This window comes from Prosopis cineraria, unplaced genomic scaffold, assembly GCF_029017545.1.
Source record: "Prosopis cineraria cultivar Desert tree isolate PC_DT_omini unplaced genomic scaffold, ASM2901754v1 PC9, whole genome shotgun sequence".
NCBI lineage: Eukaryota > Viridiplantae > Streptophyta > Magnoliopsida > Fabales > Fabaceae > Prosopis > Prosopis cineraria.
Genome location: NW_026555340.1, coordinates 13900597 through 13922859, shown reverse-complemented (window position 1 = coordinate 13922859; position 22263 = coordinate 13900597). Strand labels below are relative to the sequence as shown.

At 34.0% G+C, this 22263-nt stretch overlaps 1 protein-coding gene and 1 pseudogene across 1 annotated transcript; one reads left to right on the top strand and one right to left on the bottom strand.

The window, feature by feature from the left end:
- The first annotated feature begins 13577 nt into the window (after positions 1–13577).
- LOC129319583 (probable LRR receptor-like serine/threonine-protein kinase At3g47570) lies at positions 13578–19581 on the top strand (annotated as a pseudogene).
- A 1095-nt stretch (positions 19582–20676) lies between these two features.
- Positions 20677–21056, bottom strand: LOC129319582 (uncharacterized). The gene is made up of 2 exons (XM_054964683.1): positions 20740–21056; positions 20677–20680 (listed from the first exon to the last, which is right to left on the bottom strand). The coding sequence occupies exons 1-2, from the start codon at positions 21054–21056 to the stop codon at positions 20677–20679; spliced, it is 321 nt and encodes a 106-aa protein (XP_054820658.1).
- Positions 21057–22263: the final 1207 nt, after the last annotated feature.

Here is a 22263-nt window from a genome sequence, read left to right as displayed (position 1 = left end):
GAACACAAGCTTCCTGTAAAGTTGAATTACAAATGGCATCAACAGCTCACCAGGAGAATGCTAATTAAAGTGGAGCTATGAGTAAAAGAGGAGATCAAATGCCTCTTACGGGCCGAATTTATATAGCCTTACAGGTATATCCAATGGCTCTCAAATATATTCCTAGTAATCAACAAAAATGAAAAGCTATTAGTTTGCATAGATTTCCAGAACATAAGCTTGGCTACGCTTAAAGATGTGTATGCAATGCCTATTGTAAATAAGTTGATAGACATTGGCACCAAGAATACATTATTATCATTTATGGACTGTTTCTCAAGATATAATCAAATATTTATCACAAAAGAGGACATTAACAAAATTGCTTTTAGGTGTGCAAGCTCCATTAGGATATTTGAATGGGTAGTCATGTCATTTGGTCTGAAAATTTATCGAGGCTACTTATCAGCGGGCTATGAATGCTATCTTTCATGATATGATAGGAAAATATATAGAGGTGTACATAGATGATATAATGATTAAATCAAAGAAAGCACACAATCATATCGAGCATTTGAGAATGAGTTTTCTCCGAATGAGGAAAGTAGGCCTTAAGCTAAATCCACTTAAGTGTGCTTTTAGTGTAATTGTAGGTAATTTCCTTGAATTTCTAGTCCACAGTAAGGGAATTGAATTAGACCAGAACAAAGCACGGGCTTCTGGAAGCAAAGGTGCCATGCAATAAGAAAGAGCTCCAAAGAGTTTTTCGAGCTCTTAAAACTTAAAGACGCTGAAGGATTCACTTGGACCGAACACCATAAGGTGACCTCTGACAAAATGAAAGAACACTTAACGAGGCCTTTAGTTTTAGCAGCCTTGAGGGAGAACACCCTATTTTTATTGTATTTAGCTTCCACCACCACATCAATAAGATGTATATTAGCTCAGAATGTTGATAGGGGACGTGAACAGGCAGTCTATTATTTAAGTAGGTGTTTGACTTTCACAGAGACTAGATACTTAATTGTGGAGATAGTATGTTTAGTGCTATATTATGCTTGTACTAAATTAAGGCATTATATAATAAATGCAGTTGTATATATGGTTTCATATTCTGATTTAATTAAATATATACTTAATCAACCAACTATGTTGGGTTGTATAGAAAAATGGAGTTTGGCCTTAGTAGAATTCTCATTAATATTCTTGCCCCAAAAATTAGTAAAGGGCCAAGTATTAGCAAATTTCCTAGCTGATCAAACCTCAGCTGGGCTCCTTGAAGATGAAAGAGAACTACTTGTTTTCTCAGTAGATTCGGGGCCTTAGGTCTTAAGTTTGATGGGTCTAGCAACGAACAAGCATCTGGGGTTGGGATAGTAATAACTTCTTCTACTAGGGTAAAAACTATTTTATCTCTTCAATTGAATTTTGAATGTACTAACTAGGTTGAGTATGAAGCACAACTCACAAGGCTCGAAATCCTTTAAGAAATAAGGGCCCGTGATGTAGTCATAGAAGGGGATTCTCAGTTAGTCATCAAACTATTAACTAGTGAATATAAATATACAAGCCTGGCTCTAGTGATGTATTACGTCGGGGCTTCTCAGATCTTCAAAGAGTTTGACACTGTAACACCCTAATTTTTTTTCTTAGAAATAAAACAATTTAACCCAACCATGGTAGAAAAGTGTCTACCATGGTAAACAGAAGTCAACTTATCATATATCTTTTTTTGAAACAATTCTATAATTTAAAACACTACCATGGTAAGAAACGATAAAATATAGTCTTATAAAATATTTCACCTTTTAAATTAACTACCATGGTAGAAAAGATTAAACCCCTTTTTAAATAATACAAAATAATTTTATACAACTAATATACATTTACAACCATAGTTGGGTTACAGCCACCCAACACATTTTATATCAATAAATTCAATATAAAACATTTATAATTAGCTTAAGCTTGCACAATACAACATCTCAAATAAATTTTTACTTCTCACATGCCATTAGGCTAAAACCACATTTTTCATCCTTATACTCTTAACAAGTGCAAACCATAAATCAATAATTAACAACTTAATCAATTCTCAAAACAAGCCAATTATTTGGCCTCATAATCATGCCATTTCAAACCATCAAAAATAAATCAGAGATCAAAGTTACAGTCATCCAAAGTATACCAAAAGTAAAAATAGTTTGAAGAGCATGATTATATCATTACATTCATATAATTGTCATTAAACAAAAACCCTATATTGGCAATATAACACATTAAAAATCATAAATTAAATACCCAAAAGAGATATTGGATTTATGCCATTAAGCCTCAGGGACTCCTCCACGTGCCACTCGTGGCTCTTCTCTTGAAAATTGTTGACCACATAATGAGACTCAAAAGTCTTAGTAACCAATGCCAATTTATGATAGTGTATACAAATAGTTAAATGCGTGCTTGTTAAGTAGGGAAACAACAATAATATAATTCCAACAAAGTACAAGAAATATTACAATGCATAACAAACAACCATCCTTATCTCCCTCCATTAACCTCGAGCCGTAGACCTCACTCAGTGCTAAATTATTTAGCTAAAGGTAGATTAGCCTGAGCCCTTACAAGCCACCTATTGGGCTCTAATAGGGGCGTACCATATGGTACATAAATACAACAAAAATAACAAGTCTCCCAACATCTCCCATAATAATCAAACAAATTCATAACAATATTTTACAATTACACAATATTACAATCTTCACAATTTTTTAATTTTTAACAATATTACAATATGACATCCCTCTTGGCAAAAATACTTCAAAATGTATATCCACAATTTCACAATTGTTTTCATAAACATAACAAGGTAATTTCTCAACAATAATTCATAATTTTTTCAATAATCACCCAATTAACATGAAGCAACACTAAGCACAAATTAAAAGCATGGTTACCTCGTGGCTTTTTTAATAAATTATTCCTTATAATTTCTCTCTCACCACAATCTTTACCAACAACACAATCTACAAATAACATATTATTTATAAATATTAGTTTCAATTATTGAAACTAATAAAATAACTCTAATAATAGAATTAGAGAATATAGCATAATTCCTAATCTCAATCTTAATACAAATCTAGAGTTAGTACTATTAAGTAAAATTCCTAACTCCTCTTTTAGTCATCAATAAACATTAATAAGTTAAAATCAACCTTTAAACCAATTTTTATTATCAAAATTTTCCTTTTTATTTCATAAATTCGCACCTAAAATACCTAAAATTGAAATTGAGTCTCAAGCTTAGAATCATCATCTTTTACCCATAACAATCCATTTCTCATCCTAAATAATAATCTAAACCTCAATAAATCAACATATATTTTTAGATTTAATAAAAATCTAGCTTAGGATTTGATCCATAAGCCTCAAATTCCAAGTTCATCAATAAATTTATACTCTAGAACATTTATTATACCACTAACAACCTCAACAATCACATTTATTCAACATAAATTCATCCCTCTTCCAAACCTTAGATTTTCTACCACCATAAAATCTTAAACCAAAGAGGGAGGATGGCTAAAAAAAAATTTTTAGAACATTTACTTAGTCTTGAAAATCTTGAAATCTCACCCTAAATATCCTATTAGGAAGTCTCACCTTAAAAATGTAGCTCCCTAGCACCGGCGAACTCACACTCACAAACGCTCTCTCTATTCGCACACGAAAGAGAAAGGAAATGAAGGGAAAATGAGAAGAGAAGGGTGTGCGTGGATTTAAAAAAAAAGGTGTGCGTCCCACCCCTTTTTTCTTTCCTTTCCCTTCTATATATATATATATATATATATATATATATATGTATGTACATCATAGCACGTCCGCTCCTTTTTTTTTAATTTATTAATATATATATATATATATGTACATTACACTGTGAGAGCAAAACGTTACACCTCCCCATTTTTTTTATTTTTTATTTAATTCCTACACACACACACACACACACACACACACACACACATATTTACATTTCATTTCTCAATCTCTCTTTCTATTATATTTCTCTTTCTTCTTTCCTAATAATAATAATAATAATAATAATAATAATAATAATAATCTTTAAAATCTTAACTTAGAATTATCTCCTAAGTTAGATCTAATAATCATCTTCTACTAATTTACTTACCTCTAAAGATTCTCCAAAATTTTTATTAACCTAAATTAACTATTAAAATTTAAATTGGGATGTTACAGACACTGTAATGTTAACTCACGTTCCTTGAACTCAAAATTGGGAGGCTAATGAACTAGTTCAAATAGCATCAGGGCTAAAGCTGTCATCTGAACTCACCAAGAAGATACTTGTGGTGGAAGAAAAAGAACACCCTTCGATCTCTCAATGTGGTTTGACAGTACAATATGGTACGGTCTTGCAAGAGTTAGCCCATATTGGTGAGATGATTTTAAAAGTTATCTACAAAATCCCAACCAACGACATCCTTACAGAATAAGGATACATGCCCAACAGTTTATTCTAATTAGAGATAAATTATATAGAAAGGCCTTGATAGGTTATTACTTAAGTGTTTAGCCTTCATTGAATATATGGAGGTCTTAATGAAGGTGCATGAAGGAGTGTGTGGGCTTATTAATCAAGGCTAAAGATGTTATGGCTAGTGTGAAGGTGTAGATACTATTGGCTATCAATGGCAAAGGACTGCATTAAATATGATAAAAGATGTAGGAAGTGCTAGGCTCACAGGCCAACATAACAAGTACTAGCATTAGACATACATTTTATCGTTAAACTATGGCCTTTCTGAGGGTGGGCTATAGACATAATAGGGAAGATTTATTCGGCCTTATCCAAGTACCACTCAATCATCTTAGTGGCTACAGATTATTTCATAAAATAGGTAAAGACTATCCCTACGAAGAAAGTGGAACGGGGTGACGTAATTAATTTCGTATGTGAGCAAATTGTGTTTTGATTTGAGGTTCCTCAAATGATTAGCCCGTAATGCATGGAGATGATTTACGTGGGGAGCGATCTCCTAAACCCAATCATTGACAGTAGTTGTTTGGGCCTTAGCAGCGAGGTATTCATCCCTTACAAACCAATTATTTGTTAGGTAGTCTGAAAGGAGTGAGGGTTCAAGTGCGGTAGCAGAAGTAACCACCTGAGGGTTTAGGATTTAAGCTTCTACCCTTCTACAGTAAAGGGGACTCATCCTGCCATTATCAGAGTCTGTCGATAGGATCATGGTCCTTTAGCGCTTATGCGTGCACTTTTCCTTTTGGGAGTAGGTCCGGTTGGAGGAGGAATGGAGGAAGGTTGATCAGCAAGAGGAAATGTTATCTTCTTTCTCCTTTTAAATTAGGCGAAGGAGACAGAGCTCGCTTCTTCTTATCAAGTCTATCTCCTTTATTCGAGCAGCTTGAGGATTGACTCTTTTTGGCCTTAAGCTTCTTTGGAACTAAGACATGAGAGGATGTATCATCCCTTTTAATCCCTTAAATGATGGTCCCCAATAAAGGGGTTGTCTGGGTCTTTAAAGCAGTGAGGGCATCGATGTTTCCCTTCAAGTAGTTCATTAGCACATGTGATTATGTCTAATCATGGCTTACAAAAGAGTTAAAATAGATAAGAATATGTTAACAAGTGAAAAAGAGTGAACATAGAAGACAATAGTTAATGGTGTAGCTCTTTATTATGCATCTAAAGTGTTGGAACCACATTTGTTGAAGCAGAGGCAGGCATCTCTATCTGCAAGTTTTACCTTGCACTACTTTTAGGCAGTCTGTGGAATGGCTATTTAGTTAATGGCTTCCCGATCTAGAAGCCTTACGTTAATTTAAGGGGACAGCCCTTGAGGGATACACTAACTTAACCTAAACTAGCCCACCACCGGTTTAGGGTGATATGACAACAAATAGACCTTTGGAGATTTAGAGAAGGAGCCAGTGTATGGCAGCCACATCTTTCTGGGAGTAGTGCCTGAAAGGAAGACCTCGTCCCTTAACAGTGAGGCCAGCTTTTTCTTTCAGTCCACCAAATGTTTGTACCAGGTGGGAAAGTGATGGTCCGAAATGTTAAAGGGCTTTAGGGTCCCTTGCAAGGATCAGCTTTGCTGACTGAAGAACTCAAAAAAATTCTTTGACTTGGTTAGAGGATGACCACCTAAGAGGCAAGTAAAGGGGTGGTTAGTGTGGGAATCCTCAAGGAAATGTTCTTGACAGAGTAATGGGAAGAACTAGATAGGCCCATAGAAATTACTAAAGGGCTTCTTCATCAAAGATTCCCTCATTTCATCACAGAGATGGCATAAAAACATAGTCCTCAGGGCTATTTGGTTACCACAGAGAAGGGATTGGGTGATCCACAAGTGAAGTTGTATGGGCTTTCCTCCCCTTGGGGCCAAGATTTATTGGCTCAATAAGATCCAGATAAAAACTAGGTGCTCCATAGAGGTGACAGGCTCGTTAGTTGGTTTTTCGAAGAATAGCTCCATGATTTTCCTGCAAGAGCTAGCACCCTTAATTTTGCTCTCTAATTTAATCGAGAGGGTGACATAGGAGTCGTGTTTCTCAATGATAGCATATAAGTTCTCCTCCTTGATGATTAGCAGCCCCAAGTACATAAAGATGTCTCATAATGTGATTGACATGGGACTCAGCTTGAAAATGAAGGTGTTACAACCTGGTGCCCAGAAGCTGAGAAGGGCCATTAGTAGGTTGATAGGAACGTCGATGTCAGCCAAGGAAAGATGTAAAAGGTCATAGAGCCCCATCTCCTTCTACTGTTACACATAGGTTTGCTTTAAATGTTTCACCCAGTTGGCCTAAGCACAAGGAGATCAGGGCTAGTTTCAAAGGTTCCAGCAAGATGACTCAAGAAATGGTGAAGTCATCTGGGCCAGAATTAAGTTACGGACTAAGGTTAGTAGCTATGGATTCGATTGAGTAGGAGCCATCACTTCAGAAAGGTTGGGAGAAATAGTCAAGTACCAACATCACTTTTATTAGAGATTTGGAAACTCCACGGAGAAGTACTAAAAAAATAATGAACAGTCAGTATTTTTATCCTTAATAAAACAGAAGGGCCAAACAAAAAAGCGAAGGGCTTACTAGAAAGTGATGGAATCATGGAATGAGGAATCTTCCTGTAATGAAAATAGAGAGATATCAGAATAAGAACTTAATTTAGGGGATATATGAGTCTTAGAAATTAAATATTTATCATCGTCAATTCTTCTAGTGAAGTGATAGGATTCTGGATGGTGACTAGGGAATCAGGCAAACTTTCGGTGAAAGTATAGGCATAGTAGCAGTAGAGGTGGTGGCAGTAATAGAGGAAGCCATTTGTGAGCAAGGGGGAGGTTGGAGCAAGGGATGCAAAAGCTTAAACGTCAAGAAATAATAGGAAGGGAAAGAGAAGTGATAAAAAAAAGAAATAAGTTTATATTAACAAAGGGCGCTCAGAGACGAAGCAACATTTCAATTTTTTCAAATGTGCCATATGGCTTATATTATCAACTATTGGCACGTGAGGGGCATTGTTTGAGCTAAAATATGAAACATCGCTCGATAGGTCATAAAGTTATTTGGGTTGAGTAATTAAATAGTCAAACCCAATTTGAGCAAAGGGGCCAACCTTGAGCTCAAAAGAAAGCCACAATAGGATAAACATGTCAAAATCCTGTTAGTTGCAAATGTTAGACCATTGGCACATAAAGACACGATCATAAGTGATTCCAAAATCTATAGACATCATGCTCAAGTATCTCAATTAGACAGGTTGATTGCCAAAAATGGAGAACATTGAGTAAAGACCGTGCCATAAGTCTCATAGGATCTCTAATTCTTCGACATGACATTTTAGGTCTTTAGGGAAAGGCTACCACCACTCTAACACTATAAATAGAATATGAAGACATAGAAGAAAGACAATCAACACTCAACAAAGACTCACATCCTGTACTCTTAGCTTTTTAGTTTTAGCATTTTGTTTGTACCTTTAATCTGGACTTGTAATTCTTTCACATTTCAATAAAAATAAAAAAACACTTGTTCTACTAAGTCTTAAATATCTTTTATATCCAAGTAAACTGTGGTAAGGGAGCTAAGTACCCTTTTGTTATCAATTGAGACTCAACGTCTTTAGCACGTCTGGTTTTTGTTATTCACTCAGGAGCAAGGTGTTAGCTAAATAGTTAACATTTAAGAGATTTGATGAATTGATCATTTTTGCACCAACTTTGATAATGTTATGGGTATTTTTATCCTTTTTCTCACTTTAGGCTACTGGATGCTCTGGCCAATTACTTTGTGGGTATTTTTATCTTTTTTAATCCATGTTAGCAAAAAATAACACATAAACAGTAGAGTCAGCATTTAACATTGAAAACTAACGGCGCTAGGGTAAAGTTAACAGTTTCGTCACTTTTGCACTAACTCTGGTAGCGTTACTAGTATTTTTATCCTTTTTCTCACTTTAGACTATTGGATATTCCTAATCGATTACTTAATGGGTATTTTTGCACCTTAATCCTACAATCAAATAACACATTAACAATAATCCTCTTTTACAATAACTTATGAAAAATCAACAAAAGATCATATTTCCGTCGAGTTCATCAATCTATTGTTAATTGTTATAATATTTTTTTCTTTAAACTTCCATAAACAGGATCAATATATCTATACGACTAAATTTGTCCAACCCAATTCTTGTTTTTTTTTTCGATCTTTAGTGCTTTGGCTATTGCAAAATATTAAAAAAAATGGAGAAAATAGCAAAAATGTCCCGGATGAGGTAAGCAAATCAATTTATAATTGGTCAATTAAATTTTGAGTTTTTACTAATAGATCTTTCAAATTAATTAATACTATAACAACCATAATAAATTGCAAACTTCTTGCTTTCACTTGCAAATATTGGAGGAAGAGTAGTAAATCATGGTATTGGATGAGAAAATTTTTATAAGCCCTTCTTCAATATTTATGAGTAAAAATTAAGAAATTTATAACTAAAAGGTAAAAGGGCAAAAGTAACCACAAAGTGGCACTACAACAGAAAAGCAAATAAATGATAGTTATTTTTATTTATATATGATAGGTAAAAACTGTCATATATAAGCCTGTCATTTATTCCTACCTCTTTAAATGACCAATGTATGACCGTCATATATTGGGGACCAAAAATGAATGTTATTAGTGATAACCGTCATAGTTGATTTGAGGATTTTTTTTTAAATAAGGGGCTGTAGCAGCCCCTATAATAATATATACAAATAATTTTCATAACTAATATTTTTGTATATCTAAATAGCAATATAGTTAAACTAGGATAGAAATCAATGGGAAAAAATTTCAGGACACTAAAAATCATGTTCCCTGTTCAATAAGTAAATGCAATCATTAGCTCCAAAATGGATCCCTCTACCTCACAAAGACACAAAAAAGCTATTCCTCACAAAACATTTACACTTATTGCTTGGCACGAAAATATGGCTCAGCATATCAAAACTTGTATGGAGCTATGTTCCTCTAATTTTTTAATGATCTGGGCTTTGAAAAACATAAATAAACCTGCCATTCAAGAATTGTATCACATTATGTTGCTTGGTTAGTCAATAGGGAAAAAAATTCTTTTTTATTTATCACTACAATATTTTTGTTATCTAGGAATAATTCAAAAGTGTTGCTATAGGCTTCAAAAATGTTGCCTAAAGTTATAAGCAACAGTTTTCAAGTGTTTCCAACTTGAGTGTTGCCTATTACTTTAGGCAACAGTTTTCTTACCTTTGGCCATGACATTTGTAAAACTGTTACCTAACACTATGAGAATAGGCAACAGTTTTTGAGAGACCTATTGCAACACTTTTCAAATGTTGCTTATCACATAAAATAGGCAACATTTAAGAAATGTTGCGAAATAGTTAAATAGTCAAAATTTAATATTTTCTTCCTCCCTCTAGATTCGAACCTAAAACTTATTGAAAGAAATATGTGTCTCCAACCACTCTTCTAACTTAATTTTTTGATATTATAATGCAAAATATAATATATATATATATATATATACTTGTTAAATTAATTTTTTAATTTATCCAAATAATGAATTGAAAAATTAAGAGAATAAATAAATAAATGATCTAAAAAAATTATAAAAATAAATTTTTATGTTTAGAAAAACAACAAGCAACAGTTTTTAAATGTTGCCATAAAGAGAAACTATAGGCAACATTTACATTTTTGTTGCCTATTTGAATAGGAAACATTTTTAAAATGTTGCCATAAAAGATTCTTTATAGGTAACAATTTTTGTGTTGCCTATTCAAAAAAATTATTGCAACACTTGAAAACTATTGCTTATTCTATTTTAGGAAATAGTTTTCAAATGTTGTCAAAACTATGTTGCTTAAAGTATGGGAATAATAGCAACATATGAAAAATATTACTAATGCCCATATTAGGCAACACTTTTAAAATTGTTGCAAATAAAACTGTTGCCTAAAGCAAAAATTGTTGTAGTGTATACAATATTCAAGAAATAAAAATTATATTCTTATTATCATTATTTAAGAGGAAATGTATAAGAGATATTTTTCATTCACAAAATCATTTTTTACTCTGTTCCATTCTATTCCCAATGCCAAACGAGCCCTGTGTTAAGATAACTAGCATTGTTGGTAAGTGAAGCTATTACAAGAGATGTAGGGTACTTTTCCATTCATCTTTTCCACAGCCAACTATGCAAACTCTTCCTTGGAAACCAAATATGTCCAATGCTTGGCAACTATCCAAATTCTTTATCCATGAGCAGCTTTACTGCAATACGATAACAATAGATAATATAAATTGAATATAGTTTTCAATATTGAACTCTATGACCATGATATTAGAACAACAATATGATAACTCTTGTTCTCCTATTCAAAAAATAATAAAACAGAGATAGAAATTGTAGAGTAATGAATGATTACACAGAAATGATATATGAAAAGACTAATAATCATGTCTCCACAGTGACAAGCAAATTCCATAGCCTATATCTTATCAAGTAAAATTATTCTCAACAGCATGCCAATTCACATTACTATTATTATTCTAAACTATAAATTGTTCTCAACAGCATGCCAATTTGCCCTATTATTGTTATTCATAACCTTAAATTTCCAAAGTACAAGTTCCTTTCTATCTAAAAGGTAATTATCAAGAAGTAAACGTATATGCCATTTTATTGCATTTTTCTAGCTTATTAACATGAGTTAACCCGCTTGTTTAAAGAGACAAGAGGCATCAGCTATAACTACCAATTAATAGCCCAACGTAACAAAAATTAAAGACAAGCAAATTACGTTAGGTTTGGAGGAATGAAATGATGAAATGATTGGTGGGAACAGAGAAATCGAAGCTAAGGGTGTGGCCCACATCCTTAATCACTGCCAACTTTGCTTTTGGTTCCAAGTTCCTGCACTTCACATTTTTACCAAATAAAGTAATTAAATCTCTTCTATTCACATCTCTTCACTCCACATTACACGCACACACATGCACTTACCCTTGCAACTCATGATGTGCATGTTTTATTGGAAACACCTTGTCCTGTCAACTTAAATTATCAATTTCTCTTCCATTCATTAACAATTTTGCTAAGTACTCATCAATCTCAACATTAATTAAATATATAATATATAATTATTTGTGTAACTATAAGAGATTTGGATCGATTAAAAAAACATACCTAACTTAAATTTCTAAGTTTGAATCTGCTTCTCTATTCAGCAAGTGCTCTAGAATCTCCCATTTCTCCTTCCTAATATCCATGAGCACCACCTTATACAAATATATGCAAAGGAGGGAGGCAAGTAGGGATGGGTTGAGGGAGATAATATGAGAATTAATGTGCACGGCAGAGATTGGAAGCCAATAATAGCGATTATAAAACCTCTGCGATGTGAGAATGCTGAGACATTGAGAAGCTTTAATTGACTAGCATTGATGAATAGCACGAAGGGGAACGTGATGCTGATGGCTAGCACTAAGCAGATACGATGTCAATGACTACACAGAGTTGGAACATGAGACACTGTCTTCAAATCTGTTGATTCGTGATGACTTCGTCTTTAGATCTGCTAATCTGCAATGACACAAGCAACCCACAAAGCTCAAACTTAAAAGGCACGACCAACGGAGAATGATGACGATAGAGCAACAAACCACCGGTGGAAATAGTGACATGAAGGGCAGTGAAGGGCGACTAGTGATAGGGAGAAACCTGAGCAAACAAAAAGGAGGCAACCAAAACTGAAAGAAAAGAAAAGTTCTTTAAATGACAGTTTTTTGGCATGCTCGTCATATATTACCTTAAACATATATGACAAGTATTTCAAAAAGCTGTCATATATGTTTGAATTTTTTAAAAAATTATTAAAAATTAAAAATTTAAGTTTTTATAAAATATGTTTTAAACAACCATCATTTAATCTATGATCTTTAAATGACAGGTGTTTGAAACACCTGTCATATATTATTTAAATTTTTTAAATCTTTTTTTATCTAAATTTTAAACTTTATATGATAGCTTTTTAAAATGCCTGTCATTTATTTCTTTGACAGCTTAAATAAATGACGGGTATTTTGAAAATCTGTCATTTATTACCTGACCATAACCCACCTCTTTTATATATGATGTGTTTTTTTTAATCGTCATTTTTTATGACATTTTATATTCAAATTTTTGTAGTAGTGTGGTTAGCTAGGGGTACTCTGTACTTAAAGTAGAAAAAGGGTAAAAATATCCATAATATTATATGAGTGGGTGCAAAAGTGATCAAACCATTAAGTTTGACCTAACATTATTAACTTTGACTATTAAATGCTGACTATGCATGCCACGTATCAGTCTTTGTTGATGTAAAGTAATAAAGAGGCAAAAATACTCACAAAGTCATCGGCCAGGAGTAAAAATACCCATAACATTACCAGAGTTTGTGCAAAAGTGATCAATCCATTAAATTTTTTAAATATTGACCATTTAGCCAACACCTAAGCAGAAGCTGACAATTTTTTCCTAACATGGATAAAAAATATTCCTAGATAAAATTCTCTAGAGGTTAATTAGTCATTATATGAATATCATGTGAGAAAATGTCATTTTTGATTAAACATCAAATTAAATCATTTGTTTCTTTACAGTAGTGGCAAAAACCATTTGAAATTTTTGAACCTGTCATGAATGAAAGTGCTTAAAGTTGTGATAATGTTCTTAAGGTAGGGTGACATAGAAGGTGTGCTTAATTGGTCCCCCCCCTAAAAAAAAATTTAAATGATAACACTTTCTAACCACAAACAAAATGTAAGTGGCCCCAACTTATTTAAGTAGGCGACTTGTATCACAGAACAAGCGAGCTCGTTTCCCCTAAGTTTCAAGCCTATTCCCTTACAACAAATTAAAGAGCTCTCAAAATATATAGCCCCGTGTTTCTCAACCAAATGAAGCCTTTCTCTGTCGTGGTACTAGCCTCTTTTGTATGCCTTCACTTGTTTCTTTTCTTTACTCTGATCTTTCCTCCTTGCAAAGCTAACTCTCATTGGGAAACGAGACTGATCACTTGTCCTTAATCAAATTTAAGGAATCAATATCTGATGATCCATCTGGTATGTTGGACTCTTAGAATATTTCTACACACTTTTGCAATTGGAATGGAATCTCTTGCGGCTTCAAGCATGAGAGAGTTGCACGGTTGAAGCTGGCAGGACATCAATTTTCATGTTTGATATCACCGTTCATTGGCAATCTTTCCTTTTTAAGAGTCGCCATCTTGACAACAATAAGTTCCATGGAGAAATCCCACAAAGAGCTGGGTCGTCTTGTTCCGATTACAGGTACTTAGTATGGACAATTTCCGACCAACATGACTAGTTGCTCTAATCTCATGCTCTTATCATTTGGAGGGAGTAATATTATTGGCAAAATACCAATGGAGATTGGTTCTCTTCATAAGCTTGAACAATTATATCTAGTTAAAAACAATTTCACTGGCCAAATCCCAATTTCCATGTGGAATCTTTCTTCCCTCACCATTCTTTCTATGAATCATAATAACCTGGAGGGGAGTATACCTGAAGAAATAGGTCAGCTTAAAAAATTGAGAGTTATTTATGCAGGTCCAAACAACCTTTCTGGTGCAATTCCATCTTCTCTTTATAATATGTTATCCCTCGTTATAATTGGACTTGCTGTAAATCAAATTAATTGCTCTCTCCCACCAATATGTTCATCAACTTCCCTAATCTCCAATGGTTGGAACTTGGAATAAATCAATTCTTAGGTTCGATCCCAACTTCCATTGTAAACGCGTCCATGCTTGAAGTGATCTTCATAGCAAATAACAACTTTATAGGGCGAATTCCAAATCTTGGAAAGTTGCTTGACCTTTCGATTCTTGCTGTGGGCAACAATTCTCTGGGGAGCAATTCTGCTGAAGATTGGGAGTTTCTAAATTCTTTGGTCAATTGCAGTAGATTGAAATTGCTGTCAATAGAATACAGTAATTTTGGGGGCCATCTATCAAATACCATAGGTAATTTGTCTACCCAACTCACAACACTTTTTCTTCAGTATAATCAAATATCTGGCAAAATTTCGGTGGCATTAGGAAACCTCATTAACCTGACGTCGTTGAAAATGGATATGAATTATTTCACTAACACCATCCCCGTTACTTTTGGGAACTTTCAAAAGATGCAATACTTATCTTTATCGAGAAACAAATTGTCTGGAGAAATATTACATTTCGTAGCAACTGTTTTACCTGGATTTGTCATGCAACATGTTAGAAGGACATGTTCCTCCAAGTATTGGGAATTTTGAGAGCTTACAGTTCCTTGATCTGTCACAAAACAATATGAGTGGAGCTATTCCAGCCCAGATGATTGGCCTTAGCTTTTTAACAATTTTACTGAACCTGTCACATAACACTTTCAGCGGTTATCTCCCTGATGAGGTGGGAAAATTAAAAAATATTGGTCAATTGGATGTCTCTCATAATAGCTTATCAGGAAATATTCCTCAATCCATTGGAGATTGCCAAAGTCTAGAGTATCTCTTGTTGCAAGGAAATTTCTTTCAATAAACCATCCCTTTATCTTTGGTTTCATTGAAAGGTCTTCGATATCTAGACTTGTCACAGAATAACTTGTCTGGATCAATTCCAAAAGGCTTGCAGGATATTACTTCATTGGAGTACCTAAATGTTCCCTTCAACATGCTTAACAGGGAGGTACCAAGCAAAGGTGTCTTTGGCAATGCAAGTGCATTGTCATTGATTGGTAATAATAAGCTTTGTGGGGGCATATCAAAGCTCCAATTACCACCATGCCGATCAAAGCTATAGCAGACAAAAAACGCCTCTAATTAAAGTTGGTAATAGTAACGCGCTGCATGGCTCGAGTACAGTGATAAGTGAGTTAGAGCCGCTGCATCGGCGCTCGGATGTAGTGTTAAATGAGTAAGGGCTACCGCGTCATTCTGGACGCGCGGTTGAAAAGGTTAGTCTATGAGAGCAAAATTAGATTTGGTACTTAGAATGTTGGGACATTAAATTGTAAATCTGTAGAGGTTGTAAGGGTTATGATTCAAAGGAGAATCAATATCCTTTGCCTGCAAGAAACAAAATGGCATGGAGAAGAAGCTAAGGATATTCAAGTTTCAAACTTTGGTATGCAGTAAAAGTAAGCGCACGCAATGGAGTAGGCATCATTATAGATAAAGAGTGGAAGAAGAATGTTGTAGAAGTTAGCAGAATTGGAGACAGAATTATTTCCTTAAAAATGATAATTGGACGTGAGACTGTTAATATTGTTAGCGCTTATGCATCACAAGTTGGGACAGAAGCCAGTCTTAAGGAATTATTTTGGGAGGATCAGGAGGGGTTGATTCGACACATACCACAGAGTAAAAAGATTTTTATTGGAGGAGACTTTAATGGGCATGTTGGGAGGGAGGCTAGTCAGTATATGAGGGTGTATGGTGGTCTTGGTTTTGGAGAGCTAAATAATAAAGGACAAACTCTTCTCGATTTCTTATTGGCGTATGATTTTAAGATTGCCAACACTTGTTTCAAGAAGAGAGATGAGTATTTCATCACTTATAAAAATGGAGCCTCAAGGTCACAGATTGATTTTATTTTGGTTAGGAACACAGATAGAAGACTTTGTAAAAGTTGCAAGGTGATCCCCGGAGATGCTGTAACGACACAACATAGGGTCCTAGTCCTTGATGTGTGTATTATGAGTAAAATCCAAAAGCGTCGACAAGTAGTAGCACCAAGGATTAGGTGGTGGCAATTAAAAGGTGAGAAGCAAGATATTTTCAAGCGAAATCTTTTGGACAAAGGAATTTGGGAATCTCAGGGAAGTGCTAACATCATGTGGGAGGATATGGTTAAAAAGATAGGGGAGGTTGCAAAAGTAGTTTTGGGAGAACCAAAAGGTTCTGGTCCGAGAGATAAGGAATCTTGGTGGTGGAATAATAGTGTACAGGACAAAATCAAGTATAAGAAGAACTGTTTTAAAGCCATACATTTGTGTAACAATGAGAAAAATTGAGAGAAGTACCGTATGGCTAAGAAGGAAACTAAGAGAGCTATGGGTGAAGCACGTTCTAAAGCTTTTGAAGAATTTTATAAGAGCCTTGAGACAAAGGAAGGAGAATGAAACATTTATAAGATTGCCAAGAGTAGGGAAAGAAAATCAAGGGATCTAGAACAAGTAAGGTGTATTAAGGATGAAGAGGGAAGAATTTTAGTTACAGATGATGAAATTAAAAATAGATGGGAGACTTACTTTTCCAAACTTTTCAATGATGGAGAGGGTTCATCTAGTAACTTGGAGAATTTAGTAAGTGGTGAAGGAGAATAAAATTTGTCATTCTATCGAATAATACATGATAAGGAGGTAAAGGAAGCTCTTAAGAAAATGGCAAATGGTAGAGCCAACGAACCTGATTATATATCTATCGAAGCGTGGAAAGTTTAGGTGAAGAAGGGGTGAGATGGTTAACTAAGTTATTTAATGTGATCTTACGGTCCAAGAAAATGCTTGATGAGTATAGGAGAAGTACATTAATTCCTATTTATAAAAATAAAGGAGATATTCAGAATTGTACTAACTATAGAGGGATTAAACTTATGAGCCACACAATAAAATTGTGGGAGAAAGTAATTGAGCACAGGTTGAGATTGGAGACAAGTATTTCTAAGAATTAGTTTAGTTTTATGCCAGGTAGATCAACTATAGAGGCAATTTATCTATTAAGGGGATTAATGGAAAAGTATCGTTGTAAAGATAAAGATTTACACATGGTTTTTATTGATTTGGAAAAAGCTTATGATCATATACCAAGAGAAGTGCTTTAGAAAGCGTTGGAAAAAAAAGGGAGTACGGATTGCTTATATTAAAGCCATACAAGATATGTATGAGGGGGTAAAAACTAGTATAAGAACGCCCAGTGGTCAAATAAAGATTTTTCTATAAAGATTGGACTACATCAGGGATCATCTCTGAGTCCTTATCTATTCAACTTGATCTTAAATGTTTTAACGGAACATATTCAAGGGGAAATTCCCAAATGTATGCTCTTCGTAGATGATATCGTTCTTATAGCAGAGACAAGAAAAGAGGTTAATTGCAAACTTGAGTTATGGAGGAGGACATTGGAGTCGAAAGGTTTTCGTCTGAGTAGGAGTAAGATGGAATATTTATATTGTAAATTTGCTAAGAGACTATTCGATAATAATTTGGAAGTGAAATTGGGAGATCAAATTATACCTCAAGTGAAAAAGTTTAGATATTTAGGAGCCATTATTCAAAATGATGGCGAAATCAGTGGAGATATTTTACATAGGATTCAAGTTGGGTGGTTTAATTGGAGAAAAGCTAAAGGAGTTATTTACGACCATAAGGTGCCTAATAAACTTAAAGGAAAGTTTTATCGCACTGCTATCAGACCGGCAATGTTATATAGTAGTGAATGTTGGGCTCTAACGGGACAGCAAGAGCATAAAGTTGGAGTAGCAGAGATGAGAATATTATGATGGATGTGCGGATATATACGTAAAGATAAAATTCGAAATAAGCACGTACGTGAAAAAGTGAGGGTAGCACCTATTGAGGAAAAAATGGTAGAAAATCGGTTGAGATGGTTTGGGCATGTACAAAGAAGACCAAGGGAGGCACCAGTAAGAAGAGTGGAATATATAACTTTGAGTCCGATTAAGAGGGGTAGAGAAAGGCCTAAGAGAACACTCTTGGAAGTTGTTGAACGCGATCTCTTAATTAATAATATTCTTAAAAGCTTGATAAATAATAGAGCACAATGGCGTCTTGCAATCCATGTAGCCGACCCCACCTAGTGGGATAAAGGCTTGTTGTTGTTGTTGTTGTTGTTGTTGTATCATATGAAGAAAAGAAGTAAGAAATCTTCTTCAAGTTCACTAACAATTGACATGCTTTCCAAAGTATCATATCAAAGCCTGCACAATGCTACAAATGGATTCTCTATCAACAACTTGGTAGGATCTGGGTGTTTTGGCTCCGTATACAAAGGTAGTTTTAAGTCTAATGAAGTTGTTGCCATAAAGGTCATGAACCTTCAAATGATGGGAGCTCATAGGAGTTTCATTACTGAATGCAATGCTCTCAGAAATACAAGGCATAGAAATTTGGTAAACATTATAACATGTTGCGCTAGCATAGATTACATGGGCCACGAATTCAAAGCTTTAGTTTATGAGTACATGGTGAATGGAAGTTTGGAAAATTGGTTACATCCTGGTACAGAAAATTCAAATCATCCAAGAGTTTTGCTCCTTGATCAAATAATAAATATTCTTGTTGACATCACATCTGTACTACATTATCTTCACCATGAATGTGAGCAACCACTTGTTCACTGTGATTTGAAGCCAAGTAATATTCTTCTTGATGGAAACATGGTTGCTCATTTGAGTGACTTTGGATTAGCAAGACTATTATCAATTGCTAATAAACATAGCAGCGTAATTGGAGTGAATGGGTACTATTAGCTATATTCCACCAGTATCATTTGTTTTTTTTCCCTTGCAAACTCATGCAAATCCATTTCTTTCAAATTACCCTCATCATTTTTTCTTCTTCATTTTATTTTAATTTTGTGAGAACTAACGTGCTTACAACATTTCAGAATATGGAATGGGTTCTGAGGTGTCTGTACATGGTGACATGTATAGCTTTGGCTTTCTTATTTTAGAGATGCTAATAAAGAGAAGACCTACTGAAGACATGTTTAAAGATGGTCACAATCTTCATAAATATGTGGAAAGTACTTTTCCAAACAATCTTTTGCAAGTTGTGAGCCCAACTATTCTTCCTCCAGCATCAAGAGACTTAGAGGAGAACATGGTAACGATCTATGCTAATGTTGAGAAGTGCTTATGTTGCACGTTTAAGATTGGACTTGCTTGCTCAATGGAATCACCACATGATAGAATGGGTGCAACAGATGTTATGAGGAAGCTAAACTCTATCAAAAGGTTTTTCCCTTTATGGTGAGTTCAATATATATACATCTCTTATGTTTTTATCCATTGAGTTTTTTCACTGCATGTACAATGCTCATATTTAAATTTAATTAGAAGTTTAATGTTGGCCATTTAATTCCACGAGCATGTACGTTAATGATTTTTTTTAAAGGTTTTGAAGTAATTCTAAAATGTTTTTTTTAGCATGAAGACTCTAAAATATTTTGGTAGAATTATAGTCAAGTCCCAAAGAAAGGAATGAATGACAGTTAGATCTACAAGAAAATTTTCTACAAAATTAATTATAAATATTAAGTTAAACAATTACAAATAGAAATTTCTATTATAATTTAAGAGTTACATTTGATACTTAAATTCTTATTTACAATTAGATCAATATTTTCAACTATTTTACAAAAAAAATTGTAGAGAATTTAATGGTCATCAATTTAGTGTTTTAGGACCTAACTATCATTCTTCCAAATGTTTTCAACTAAGCTTTTTTTGCTTTGATTACACTAGCACCATATCTGCTATATATGTCATCATACTGATATATGCTCCTTTCGGATCATAATAAAAGGCATATTCTAAATTTTCTTTGGTCTAAAATATAAGACATTGAATAACTTTCATATTTATTTTTTCAATTATGCCCTACTTCATTTGTTATTCTTTTTGACAAAAATCATGCATTGAAATTTTAATTATTATTATAAGGTTTTTATATAGAGTATTTAATAAGGGTATAAATGAAAAAATGCAGACATCTTTAACAATTTAAAGTTTCAACTAACATTTTTCATAAATCATGAATTAATTAACTTTGACTTGTATTATGGTTTGGAGGAAGTATATCAAAACAAACCATTTTTTAAAAATCCAGTTAATGTTTAATTTTTTCAGCATATATATAGATTCTCTTAATTTTCAACTAGAATGCTAATTAAGAAACTTTTGGCAGTCTTCGTGACTTTTATTTTTATTTTCCCCTCAAAATATATTGTTATATAAAGTAAAAAATTGAGCACGGTTGTATTTTTAGTTAGGGGCACAGATAAAAAACAAGCCTTAAAGCTAGGGGCACAAATAAAAAATTGAGCACGATTGTATTTTTATTTGTAAATCAGCTGGGAGCACAGATAAAAAACAAGCCTCAAAATCAAAATTAAAACTATAATTAGCTAACCAATCAGCACATTGGTTACCATCCTTGTAGTTATGTTGAAAGTATAGTTGACAATTAGCACATATTTCCTTCTGAAGTAGTAGTAGCAAGGAGCCAAAAGCCTCCCATTGATTCTCCATATTCTTCAACATGCTGATAACAGATGTTGAATCCCCTTCCACAATTATCTTCTTAAAACCCATTTCATTAGCCAATTTCAACCCCCAAAAAATGGCACACAATTCAGCTAGGATAGTGGAACAATTTCCAAGCTTCTTTATAAAACCCTTCACCAACCCACCCTTCTCATCACTAAGCAAGCCACCACAACCAGACATTTTCTACCCCTTCATATTAGCACCATCAAAATTTAATTTGACCCAACCAAGAGGAGAGGGATGTCATTTAATTATCAACCATCATGTGCCTTCTCCCAAGCACTCCATTATTAGCCTTCAAATTGAGTGCTTCCCATGTATACTTCTTGATAATTCCACTAGGGTCATTAGGTCATTAGGAAGTCGAAAATCCTCCTCAAATAAGGTTTTATTCCTCTAAGTCTACTTTCACCAACAAGTGATAGCAAAAACAATTCTTCAATCACTACTGTAGATTAAATTTTGCCTAATCCAATCCCCAAGAGACAACTAAAAGAAATCCCACCCAACCTCAACATGTTTGTGTGACACCCAAATGCTATGGGCAATAGTACAATCTCTCACATCATGTAACAAAGATTCCTTACCCTCACCACACCTACAACAACTAAGGGAACCCCTATTATACTAGTCCTTTACTAGAAGTAAATAAACGATTATGTAGTATAAGCTAAAGGAAAACTTGTATTCTTCTAGAGCCTTTCACTAGTATAGATAGGCAAGTCTACACCAGTTAAAATAGTTTATCTACACCAACTTTCCAACTAATATAGATAAGACCGGTGTGGATATGATGAAGTTATCTACACCGATCATTTAATTGATGTAATTATTGGACAACCTACACTAGTTCTAAACAAGTACAGATAAGTTAAATTATATACATAATTTTTTTAAAAAATAATCTACACCAATTGTCATCATCATTGGTGTAGATATGTTGTTATCTACTATAGATATATTGTTATCTACACTGGTTCTCACTAAAACTAGTCTACATGACTTTGATATCTACACCTGTAATGGCCATAACTGATGTAGATTGTAATCACCTCTTTATAAACACCATTAATTCCACTATCAAGGTAATCAAGGATCTAACCCAATATGGATTATCAAGTTTTCACAATTCACAAATGAGAGAATCAAGTTATCAAATGGAGAAAAACAACTTCAAGCCATATACAATGATTTCCTTAGATTTTCAACATTGAAAACTCTCTTAAACAATTTCATTATGCTCAAAACAAGATATCAAACATGCAAAAGCCCAAAAATCAAATAGGGCCAAAAACATTAGATTTAAGATTGAAAACTATAAAATTATGCAAAAAAATGGTACATGCACTGTGGCGAAGGGTCCATGCATTGTAACTCAATCGCCTTT

Bases quoted from the DNA above. Each gene is read 5' to 3' on its own strand.
- LOC129319582 (XM_054964683.1), bottom strand. From the start codon at position 21,056: ATGTCTGGTTGTGGTGGCTTGCTTAGTGATGAGAAGGGTGGGTTGGTG.